Source organism: Rhinopithecus bieti, unplaced genomic scaffold (genome assembly GCF_001698545.2).
Source record: "Rhinopithecus bieti isolate Rb0 unplaced genomic scaffold, ASM169854v2 scaffold_33652, whole genome shotgun sequence".
Classification (NCBI taxonomy): Eukaryota; Metazoa; Chordata; class Mammalia; order Primates; family Cercopithecidae; genus Rhinopithecus; species Rhinopithecus bieti.
Genome location: NW_016814761.1, coordinates 5,512,402 through 5,524,948, shown reverse-complemented (window position 1 = coordinate 5,524,948; position 12,547 = coordinate 5,512,402). Strand labels below are relative to the sequence as shown.

General features: G+C 48.9%; 1 protein-coding gene across 1 annotated transcript in view; it reads right to left on the bottom strand.

Annotated features, from left to right (window-relative positions):
• The window catches only part of BMP7 (bone morphogenetic protein 7), a 101,814-nt gene extending 89,296 nt beyond the window's left edge, over nucleotides 1-12,518 (bottom strand). The window contains exon 1 of the mRNA XM_017852137.1: nucleotides 11,576-12,518. Within this exon, the coding sequence (XP_017707626.1) occupies nucleotides 11,576-11,993 (418 nt within the window). The 5' untranslated portion in view covers nucleotides 11,994-12,518. The remainder of the gene's footprint in view (nucleotides 1-11,575) is intronic.
• Nucleotides 12,519-12,547: the final 29 nt, after the last annotated feature.

The window sequence follows — 12,547 nt, the reverse complement described above, 5'->3', positions numbered from 1 at the left end:
ACAGGTGTGTACCACCACACCCGACTAATTTTTGTATTTTTAGTAGAAACAGGGTTTCACCATGTTGGCCAGGCTGGTCTCGAACTCCTGACCTCAGGTGATCCACCCACCTTGGCCTCCCAAAGTGCTGGGATTACAGGTGTGAGCCACCGCACCCGGCCTCTTTTGGTTTCTTCTTATTAAAAGACAGAAAACTTGACAGAAATAGGTGAAATTTATTTGAAACTCTCATCAAAACTATCCTTTCCCTCCTCCCCAGGGGCAGCTCTCACCCTGAAGGTAGGGAGTCCTTCCTGCACGTGTCCACAGTATTACTGCAATGTGTATGAACCCACAAATAATAAATTTATAATATGAGTTGGTGCCCTGGTGTGGGAGGTTGGGGGTGCCTGTGTGCGTAATTAACAAAGTTACATCCTAAACATCCTTCTGTTACTTGCTTTCTCCTTCTGACACTGTTTCCAGTCTACATTGATACAGTAAAAAAATAAAAAAATAAAAACAAAGAAGTCCCTGCTGGGGTAACTCCATTCCATATCCCCTCCCAGAGCTACACCTGCTGCTCTCTCGAATAATCCCCTGTTCATGCGCATTTTGATTCTGGGGACTTTACAATATTACAGACCATACACAAAGGCATGCTGGCACATACGGAAAAGACTGTTTCTGTGGTCTTTTTTATATGGCATCTTGAGGAATTGCTATTAAAATACCAATCTCTGGCTGGCTCTGGAATTTCCCCATGGAGGGGGTATGGGGCACATGTAGGTGCCCCCCACAGGCACTCAGGGCCCTATGCCCTGACAATTATTTTTAAACCATAAAGACCGAGGAGAGGGAAGGTATCACAAGCAGGGTGGATAACAGAAGGGAAAGGTGTGTGCCTGCTTTTCTCTATGTCACTCATCAGAACACAGGACCACAGAGTCAAGGCCAGGGGCTCGGCTTCTGTTTTAATAGTCTCAACATCATCTCCTCCACGCTCCCCACTCCTTATTTGATACCCCACAGGTTCAGGAGGAAAGAATGGGCAGCTCCACACCCAGCAGGAGCTGGACAGACACATCGGCCTCATACTTCCTAGCTGTGCATATTGGGGCCTCTTCGGTGTCCTCCTCTCTAAAATAGAAATGACACTGCTTCCCTTGCAGAATGCTGAGAGAATGCATGAGGGCCCCAGAAAGATGGCTACTCTGAATCTATTGCTGCTACACAGAAAGATCTTAGCCCTCTGAGGTCTACAATCCATTTCAGTGATGCATTTAGATGATGGAGGGGTCTCTGAATTTAATGTCTAGATTCAGCCATGCAAGATCCTGCCTGGACTAAGAAATGTCTCTAGGGGGCCAGGTGTGGTGGCTCATGCCTGTAATCTTAACACTTTGGGAGGCTGAGGCGGGTGGATCACTTGAGGTCAGGAGTTCAAGACCAGCCTGGCCAATATGGTGAAACCCCATCTCTACTAAAAATACAAAAATTAGCCGGGTATGGTGGTGGAAGCCTGTAATCCCTGCTACTCAGGAGGCTGAGGCAGGAGAATCACTTGAACCGAACCCGGGAGGCAGAGGTTGCAGTGAGCGGAGATCATGCCACTACACTCCAGGCTGGGCGATAATGAGAGACTCCATCTCAAGAAAAATAAAAAAAAAGAAAGAAAGAAGGAAAGAAGGGAAGAAAGAGAGAAAGAGAGAAAGAAAGAAGAATGTCTCTAAGGCCCCAGAGAGAAAGCAAGCAGCTCTTCCATTGTGGACAAGATTTCATGGCAAAGTGATAACCTGCGCCTTCCAGGGAAACGCCAGCAGTCACCTCATTAGCCAGGAGCAGAGTAGTGCTCCTTAATTCTCTAGGTAGTGAACTGGACAAAAGCTGAAGCTTGCCTTTGCTGAAAGACAAGTCATAAACAGGGAAGTCATTTTACAAGTGGGAATGGAAAGAGATGTTATTCTTGTCAAACCAATTGAGTACTTCAGTGAGATGGAAGCTTCCAGAATATCAGTCTCCAAAATGGAGCACAAGTGGGGAGGAGGCAAGAGGAACCCATTGGGAGGCAGGGAAAGATACATTACAATTATAATTGTTAAGCAAATTCCAACTGACAATCATGGGAGTTCACTAGCTTCAACAAAAATATATGACAGGTAGGGTTGAAAAATGAAGGTCTGGTTTCAGTAACGCACCCCACAACCTACCTCTCACATTTCTGTCTTTGAATCTTGTGAGAGATGCTTCAGCCATGATAGTGTGGTGTTATCCGTGCCATTTCCGGGACACTCTCTGGTGCTTTGCCTTTCTGAGCAAGTGGTGGCATCGTCATCTCCTTGCCCACCTTGGGTCAGGTTTGGCCACATGGCCCACTTTCACCCAGAAATGTGAGCAGAAGCTCTTTCAGGTGGAAGAGTAAATTCTGGGGTACATATCCTAAACAGAAATAAGTTGTGGCTGGATGAGGTGGCTCACACCTATAATCCTAGCACTTTGGGAAGCCGAGACGGGTGGATAAAACCTGAGGTCAGGAGTTCAAGACCAGCCTGGCCAACATGGTAAAACCCCATCTCTACTAAAAAAATAAAAATAAAAAATAACAAAAATTAGCCGGGCGTGGTGGCAGGCGCCTATAATCCTAGCGACTTGGGAGGCTGAGGCAGGAGAATCACTTGAAACCCAGGAGGCGGACGTTGCAGTGAGCCAAGATTGCGCCACTACACTCCAGCCTGGGCAACAAGAGTGAAACTCCATCTCAAAAAAGAAAGAAAGAAAGAAAGAAAAGAAATAAGTTGTATAACTACTAGTTAGGATAGTTTGTACTTCATAAAACATAAACAAAAATAGAAAATTTTGAAGTTAGAAAGTCACTTCCAGACAGAAGTATTAAAAGCCAAGGCACAGTTCACATTGTCTTTCCTTCTGGCACCTTATTCGTGACATTCTGAGGACCTAAGCCTCTCCCAGGGACCCTGCTGCCACCAATGTGCAGAACTCCACACCCCAACCCTGAACCCACCATAGAGCTATAACCTGATACAAATGAAAAACAAACTTCTGGGATTTTTAACCCACCAAGATTGTGAGTTTCTTCACACGCGATAACTTCACGTATACTGACCAGATGAAGGGTCATCGAAATTTGGGACCAGGCCTTTAGATCAGTAATCCTAAACTGTTAAATCACGGTTTCGAAAACATCAAAGAACAGTCCATTGCATTGCAAATTTTTGTGACTGCAACCTTAATTATGTTAAAATTTAATTAAGTTTTAATTAAATGTGTATTAATTAAAATTGTGTTAACAATTAAAATTAAAATGATTCATTAGCTAAAATTTATATTAACACCAAAATTTTGTATTGCTTTAGATTTAGTATCTCCTACTTAAATTTCTAGTTTTGTCTATGTTTTATGAAGTACAAGCTATCCTAGCTATCCTGTAGCAGTTATACAACTTATTACTATTTAGGGTATGTACCCAAAAAGGTAGGAGTGGGAATTGGAGATCAAAAGCATTCAGAAGAGACTGCTTAGAATGTCTTCATGCCATACATGCACAGAAACAACCAACATCTGAGCACCTTCTATATCACGAGAATTCTGCAAGGCTGTGCATGGGCGGGAGAATAAGGCTGTCTGGAAAAAAAAAAAAAAAAAAAAAAAAACGGAAAAGTGTCCTTTATTGAAGGCCAAAACACAAGCCACAAAAAAAAACTTGCCTGCCTTTGTGTGTGTAAGTTGCCAGGGGGATGAGTACTTGGACCATTATATGCCAACTGTCATGCTAAGAGCTTAGCTTTTTTCTTTCTTCTTTTTTCTTTTTTTTTCATGTAGTCCAAACTACATGAAAGCAGAAGAGAGGCTGGAAGCACAAGACAGGGCAGGCCTAAACCCAATGCTTAGAAACATGCAAGTTCTCGATTTTGGAAATGGTGCAAGTTTTTATTCATGGCCAAATTTAATTAAGCCAGGCAACGAAAGACTGAAACTTGAAAGCTACTCCAGAGAGATAAAGATGTGACAGAACACGTGACTTCAGAGATGCAGGGAAACCTAATTCTTGGTAAGTCGGATTTTCCAAACAGTATAGAAAGAGCTGAAGGGAATTCACGGAAAGTCTTGAGTGAGAAATGCCACCCCTCGGTATCTGGCCCTGGAGACATTCTCTTTCGTCCTCTGGTCTCCAGAGGCTTCTAAACACGCTGAATTCACACAGGGCTTTGTTGTTGCAGCCTAACCCCAGCTGCGGGAGCCTTGGGCAGCCTTGCACCTGCTCCAATAAAAAGTGGGGAAGTTGTGCAGTTCTGTTAATGAATGCTTTGGGCTTGTCACTCCCTTGAAGGGAAAGACAATTTGTACTTTGACCGTCTTCCAGAAAGGAGTGGGAAGAAATACTTCAGTAATGCGATTTTTTAAATTAAACATTTTATTTTGAAATTAATTTTTAATTCAAAGTTGCAAAGGCACTACAGAGAGTTCCAGTACACCCTCTCACTGAGTTCCAGTTTCCCAAGTAGTAAAATCATTAAATAACCATAGATGCTAAAATTGGGGGAAAGATTCAGCCTTAGACTCTATTCATCCTCAAATAAGTTTGGTGCGTTCATTCAAATTCCAGTGATCTCTGAAAGAGGGAGGAGCGCGCATATTCACACTCTGGAGATCATTTTGTTGACATTTAAAACAACATGGGCAGTTTAATCTCAGTATTTTAAGAGTAAGTACTTAAAAACTGAAATTTGGACTACTATACCAACGTAAATCTTCATCTGGCCAAAGCAGTAAAAACAAGAGCTACCATTTGTCGTACACCTACTAGGTGATGGCCTCTGCACGTGAGTGATATGATTTCTGTTTCTTCAGAATTTGTTGAGGAAGAGATTCTATTGCAGCCTTTATAAAACGAGGACACAAATGCAGAGATGTTAAGTAACTTGCCCAAGGTCACACAGCTAATATGCAGTCATCGTGGAAACAAGACACATGGGTTTAGGCTGTGTCTAAAGAGAATCATTGTGGATGCCGTTCCAACCTCCCTTGCCAAGTCACACCCACTGCTGTCACCAAGAACTTCCGTTACACGGCAGTGAAGCCCCCAACCCCTCACTCCATATATCACCCAGAATTAGCTGCAAAGTGTCAGGAGACTTGGCCAGGCAGCCCCAAGCATCAGCGAGGGCTGGAAGCCTTCACTGTGAAGCCCTTTATAGAAAGCCGCGGTTGGCAGCCCCCACTCCTGCATGGGAACAAATTAACATTGGCATTCCAAACACAGGAAAGGAAGGAAATTGGAAACACAGTTTATACTTGGCCAGCCCTTTGAAATACTGTACCATGCTACCGACATCAATTAATGAAAAGCAGGGTTGTGTGAGAGGCTCTGGTTTGGAAATGCATTAACACACGTTCAACATGTTTGCACAGGAACCGGATTATAAGCACCCTGGCTCCAAAACAATAAAGCAATTACCCTAAAGCTGGTGCTCTCGGAGTTGTCATTAATTCAATCCACTCCACGCGGATCAGCACAGGCTTTGCGCGGCTCCCCACCATGCCTTCCGACACAAATGTTGAAAAGGCAGTACTGCACACGCTAGCCTGAGTTTCGCATAAGTAAGTGTCAAACTTAATGCACTCTAATATCCCCCCAAATCATAAACACTCCACTTTGGAGAGGGAAAAACACACAGCAGCAGCCCTGGTATTCCCTGGCATTGCTGTTTCAGTTCGGGTTTGAGCAATTTTTTTTGCCAGGGAAGCTTAAATGACCTATCTGTTCCATATTAAGACATACCAAGTCACATTTTTTTTGTCAAATATTATTTGTCAGATGCCATTTGCTGCGAAAATTCAATCCCAGCTTGAACACACAGCTAATACCAAACGGCTCACATAATAGCCGCGGTCGTACATGGGATCATTTGCAGTGAGCAAACCCCCCTTCCTCTATAAACTGTTTCAGGGATTGGAAATAATAGCATGTGAAGCTCTGGAATAAATAAAGCACCATGCCTTGAGCTGCCCAGTGCAAATGACCCTTGCATACTGGGAGAACAGGCTCAAAATGACCCAAGAGCAAGTGCCCCCTTCACAATTTTGTAAGAATGCTTCCAAGAAAGGATTTGAGATGATGTGGGTAAATTTCACTGTTTCTGATCTGCAATAGAAAGAACCAGCTCACTTCTCTGAAGGACCAGCCTCCCCAGGCACTGCCTCTACACACATGTCCACCTGCATCTGGAATCCAGGGTCCAGGCAACAGACATCACAGTTGTCTCCTCCCCGCTCCTGGTGACGTCATCTCCTCAGCTCAACTCCACGTTGATCTGGGATCCATCAGGCTGGAGCAATTTGAGTGTGTAAAGCTAAATGTGTTATCATTTTCACCACAAATTAACAGTTTCTATGTAAATATTGGTATTTCCTCACCCCATGAAGGCGAGAGGAGGCAAAATGGCACTGGCGCATTTGATTTAAACTAATTAAAAGCAGAGGGTTGTGCAATTCAATATATTGATTTTACCAGTGGGACTTAAATCTTTTATAATAAGTGTACACAGCTGCAGTGCTCTCCCACCACTATGCTGTAAAGGCTAATCCGCACATTCCTTCTGACGATAACATGACAGGTCCCACACATCCCCGCCTGTGCCCTAACCCCGGTGACAGTGTCAGAGTGCATTAAGGTGAAGCCTTGCAGTGGCTTGCCAAGAAAACAGTGTGCCGACAGCCCCCCAGCTAAGCCTGAAGAGTGAGCGTGAAAGAATTCATGTGGCCAGAAGCATGGTGCAAAGGGCTCCCCATTTGAAATATTCAGCCGGTTACACGGATGGGCAGACGGGGAAGGGTGGAGACGGGGGAGACTTAGGACATGCTGATTCTTGCAATGGGCCAAATATGACCTTACCAAATGAGGGGGAGATATTAAAGCGATAGGAGTGATCAATCAACTTAGATGGGACTCTCCCTGGAATGAAGTCATCACTTGTCTCTGAGTTCAGCGGACATGTGATATTCACTCACATCACAGGCATTCCGGTGGTCAGGGGATTGTGCACCAGCTGTGTTTATCTCGGCCAAGTCTTGATAGCCTACTACGCCATGGTAAAGCCCCAAACTGTAGCTTGAGGGGGCTGCATCTCAAAAGCAGTTTCTTCTCTCTGTGCATTCAGAGAGTCATCCCCCTAAAACGGATTTGCAAGTGGGCCATCTCTGTTACCCCTTCCATGGGGACCGCTCCACTACCAAATGACAACCCTGGAACCAAAACCAAAAAGAGCCACCCAGGCTGGCATCCAGGTTTCAGCCTTACCCTGCCTTGATTCCAGAAGGAAAATACATAGAAGATGAAAAAAGTTCAAAGCTAGGTCACATACATGCTTGGGAAAAGTGGAGGAAAATCTTTGATTTATATAAGCAGGAAAATGAGGTTTAAAAGAAGTGATTTTGAAAGGGTTACGAAAAACACAGCTGTTGGTGCACTCCTATAGCAAAGGCGCTCTGCAGAAAGAAAGAAAGAGGGGGGAGCTGTGTGACATCTATATTAACCTTTGGCTGCTCACCAGTGAGGGCCGGCGCTCCGAGTGCTGGAATGTGGAACAGCCCTTCCAAATTTTAACACAAGCCAGGTTACAGCTGCAAATGCCTGCAGTCCACGCTCCCCTTTGCGAAGCACTCCCTGAAGGAAATTTTTAAACTGTAACAGAATCTTTTTCTAATACTCTACAGTGGTAGGGACTGCTCTTGAGGGGCAATGGGAGAGGTCTTAATGCCAAACACTTGTCAACAAAAAGGACAGCCAGATGGCATAAAAGCAAAAATCAAACTGCACGGCCTTCTCCCTACTCTTCAGCTACATTAACAAAAGCCACTTTTATAGGCTGACTCCAATAATGATAGGTTTCCAACTTTCTCTTCTTTTCAATTTAGCGTCAAAGATTACACAAATTTCATGCCTTCATTACCTGGACCAGAGATAAACATGATGACTTCCACTGCCCTAGTGCCAGCCGGCTACTTTAGAAGATCCCTAACACAGCTGCTGGGTCTTCCCAAAGAAGGAACGGTAATGGGCTACGGCTAGATTCAGTGGGCAGAATCGCCATTGCCTGGGGATTATTTAAGAGAGGGTAGCTGTTTTGAATTCCAAAATTAAGTCTACACAGAGGAGTTGGGGTTGTTAATCCAAACCAGTTTACAAATCTTGCCATTGAACTTAAGGGGCCCAGGCTGGGAAGATGGGAGTCTCACTCAGGCAGCTCAGCTCACATTGCCCGGGGCTTTATGGTACAGGCTGGGCTTTGTCATAAGGTGTAGCCTTTAGTCCTCATTCCCACCACCTGGTTTTGTCGTAAATTCCCCTCTAGTTTTCCTTCTAGTTTAGATCCCGCTCAGCCTGGCAAAAAAGTTGAATTCCAAGAACAACTTACAGGAACAAAAACCAGTTTGGCGGCAGACAGAAGGAAGAATAAACGCACCAGGTCTGCAAAAGCCTTCAGAATTCAGGCAGGGGTCCCCCAGCGTACGCAGGCTGCCTGCCTGCAAGACAGCAGAGCTATGCAGTGCAGGGGGAAGGGGCAACAGAGGCTGCCAAGATCCTCACCCATGCCCCACCCCCCCGACAAAGTCCCACCATAATAATAAGGAATAGTTTGATATGTGCTAGTGATATTTTCTCACTCTTCTGTAAATTGTGAGAATAAACTTACCTTTAGAAAACTGAATACTACAGATCAACATGATTTGCAATCCAAGGAAAAACAGTATAGCAGTGTTCTTTCTCAGCAAACTCAGTGGCCAGACAAGTCTGCTACACCTCCCCCCAACCCTCTTCAACCCTACTGCCACCCCCAAGTCCCTCCTATGGAGAAATTCCAGGCTACAACAGAACAGAAGGGACAGGCAATTTATTCCTGTGCTGCTGCTTAGCAGAAATTAAAGGCCAACATTAGAAGCATCTACAGGAAGCGTCTCGCCAAACTGCAGCCCAGGTCTTCACCTAACTAATGACCTCGAGTTTAGGGACAGAGAGAGAAAGAAAACAAGGTCAGTGCGCTCTGTTAAAAGCCACTCTGCCATCTAATTTGGAGTGATGTCCCAGAACGCTAGACCTGAGAAAGTCAGGGTCCCACAAAGCCCAAAGCCAGCCTGGCTGATTAAGAGGCTCAGACAAGCCGGTCTTTGTCCTTTCAAGATGAAAGAAATGGATTGAAAGGTGTGTGTACAGCCAGAGGAGGAAAACCACCCAGCTGTGGCCTTCCCAAACAAGTCCCAGCTTGCTCCTGCCGCCATGGGGGAAGCAAATAGCCAGCACCGAAGTTCCCAGAGGCACCCTCCGAGCAACCTGGTCTTTCTCTGGGGGACAGGGAGCCCCTGGGGCCTAGCCCACACCGCCGGCCCATAAGCAGTGGCGGCTTTTTTGCTCTTGGTTTGCAGGGCCTTCTACAGAAGCCGGAGATTACAAATACCTTTTTAATGACCCCAGCCAGGCTCTGAAGGCAGCCGCTGGGACCTGCACCTTCAGTGGGAGTCCGGGGTACCCAACAGAACGGAAGATGCCATAAATCCCCCAGCAGAGAAAGGGCCCTGGCTAACCCCAGGCTTCAGGAGGGCGACAGAACTCTGCGTTCATTATTTATGTGTATGTATTTGGAATTTTCCTTTAGTTTTTGGTATAGTTAATAAATACACATTGTTTTAAAAAAAAAAAAATCACCAATACAGAAGTGCAGACAATGAAAAATCAGACCCCAGCTCCCACTCCCTAAGCCCCAGCTGTGCCCCCACCTCTCTAGCCCTCCAGTAAAATCTCTCTCCAGTTCCTGGTGTCTTCCTCCAGGAGGACACCATGATACACAAAAGCATACATGCAGGCCACTCACCTGCACCTTGCTTCTTTCCACCTCATGCATCTTGGAGATGGTTCTAAATCAGGTCATATGTTGCTGCTTCCTTCTTAACTGGCTGCTTAGTATAATTTAAACTTTCTTAAAGGTATTTTGGCATCTAAACCTCCCACCCCTTGCTCGCTGAAGCTTGGCTCACTAGCTGGATTTGGTTATTAAGTACAGACAATGGCCTCCCCGGGAACTCCAGGGACCTTATCAGGAGGGGGAAGCATGAAGGCGGATCTGCGCTTCCCCGCGCCCCCAGTCCACGCCCCAGGTGCCCAGCGTGGGGCTTCAGTATCATTATTTCCATATTGACACAGAGCCCGTGGGCGTGAGTTTGCTGTCTTGACTTGGTTCGGGTTTTCGCAGCAAGTTACACAAGTAGAATGAAAGCGCTCAGGAAACAGCGCTATCGGGGCGTGTTATCTCGGAAACCAAATATTTGATCATCAGTTCCGCAGTGCGCTGCCGGGGTGGGGGGGTGGGGGGTTAGTTTGAGCAAGTCTGGAGAATGAGTGCGCGCAGACGGAGGGGGAGCTCCCCGGCCCTCGAGGCAGCCCCAGGCTCGCGTCCTCGGGGTCGTCGCGGCTCCAGTCGTAAACTGGGACCCCCAGTCGCCCCGCGGCGTCAGCTCGGAGATCCGGCGCAACCCAATCGCCAAAACCTGTGGATTGCACGCCACACGTGATAAATGCTGAAAATGGATTCTGCTGGCCCGAGACCTACCACTAAATATTTAAAATAGAAAACTAGCGGCAGGGCACAGTGGCTCACGCCTGTATTCCCAGCACTTTGGGAAGTTGAGGCAGGAGGATCACCTGAGATCGGGAGTTCGAGACCAGCCTGAACAACATGGAGAAACGCAGTCTCTACTAAAAATACAAAATTAGCCAGGCGTGGTGGCGCATGCCTGTAATCCCAGCTACTCGGGAGGCTGAGGCACGAGAATCGCTTGAACCCGGGAGGCAGAGGTTGCGGTGAGCAGGGATTGCGCCATTGCACTGCAGCCTGGACAAGAAGAGCGAAACTCCGTCTCAAAAAAAAAAAAAAAAAAAAAAAAAAAAAAAAAAAAAAAAAAAAAAAAGAAAAAAAAAAATAAAGAAAAGAAAGCAAACTAGCAAGCTCCCCAGCTCCAGCCAAGAGAGAATGGGGCATCCGGCGGCCCGGAGAGGGGCCCCAAGGCGTTCGGAGCGCGCGGTACGCTAAGGCGGGCGCACCACTAGGGGACAGGTAGGGCTTGTCAGGGCGGGTAAGGGAGTGCGACGGCCGCGATGCCAGGGCCAGGCAGGGCTGAGAGGGGCCCAGGAAGGGCGGGAAGGCAGCCTCGCCGGGAAGGGCCCTTTACATCCAGGTAGCGCGAGCCGCGCCGGCCCGGGACAGCTCACATGACCAAGCCCCGCGCTTTGAACGGCCGGCGCCTCCAGCCCCAGAGATGCGGCCGGCGGCGTAACATGGAGGGGACTTCGGTGGATCTCTCCTTCCCAGTAACCCCCACAGGCCCACCGAGCCCAGCGCGCCAGACCTGGAGGCGCACACAGCTTGGGAGCCATAGGGCCGTGGGTGGGAGACCCTCGGGCAGGCACTGCGATTTCAACCAGGAGCAGAAAGCTGGGCGGGCTGTATAGAAGAAGCGGCTCCCTCCCTCCCGGTCTCAAAGTGCCCCCGAACAGAGACGCATACCCCCGCCTGCCCTTACTCACCGAGGTTGACGAAGCTCATGACCATGTCGGCGTCGGTGAGGAAATGGCTATCTTGCAAGCTAGCCAGAGGGGGGCCCTGGGTGCTGAAGACGGCCTTGTAGGGGTAGGAGAAGCCCTGGCCTCCGGGCCCGCCGCCGTCCTCCACCGCCATGGCGTTGTACAGGTCCAGCATGAACATGGGCGCCGAGTTGTGCTTGCCCTGGAGGTGCGGGCGCGGTCGGTGGGGCAAGCCCAAAATGGAGAGGATCTCGCGCTGCATCTCCCGCCGCTCCTGGCTGCGGAGGCGCCGATGGATGAAGCTCGAGTGCACCTCGTTGTCCAGGCTGAAGTCGGCCAGGGCGGAGCGCAGCAGGAACAGGGATGACCAGAGCGCCACGAAGCTGTGCGGCGCCGCAGCGCGCAGCGAGCGCACGTGCATCGCGCCGGCTCTACGCGCGACCCGGGCTCCGGGCTTCGGGCTCCGGTCCCGCACCGCCCCAGGTGGCAGAAGGGGCAGGCGGCCGTTCGCGCCGCTCGGTCACTTGCTGCAGACGGGCCCCGCTGCGCCCGCGCCAGACATGGCCCCTCCCCGGCCTGCCGCGCTCTGCCCGGACCCCCGCCCCCTGCTGGGTGCTGGCCCCGGGCCCCTTGCCCCGCACTCGCCCGGGCGCACCGCCGGGCTTGGAAAGCAGCCCCGGCAAACGAAGAGGCGAGTGAGGAGGCGGGCGCGGGTGGGAGGAGCAGCCAGCAAGCCTAGGAGTCCAGAGAGCCAGTGCCGAGGAGGCAAGCGGGCGGGCGGGCGAGCGCTCCTTCTTCCCGCTCCTCTGGCGCTCTCGCCCTCAGGCGGCGGCGACCCACCCTCTTCTAACCTCTGACGTGAAGAGCAGGGGCCCCGGGGCGCTCTCCCAGCCTTGCGCGCCCTGGATCGCACAAGAGGCCGCCTCAGGAGCGCCAGAGTGGTACACGCTGGGGCCTGGGCGGAGGAGGAGGAGG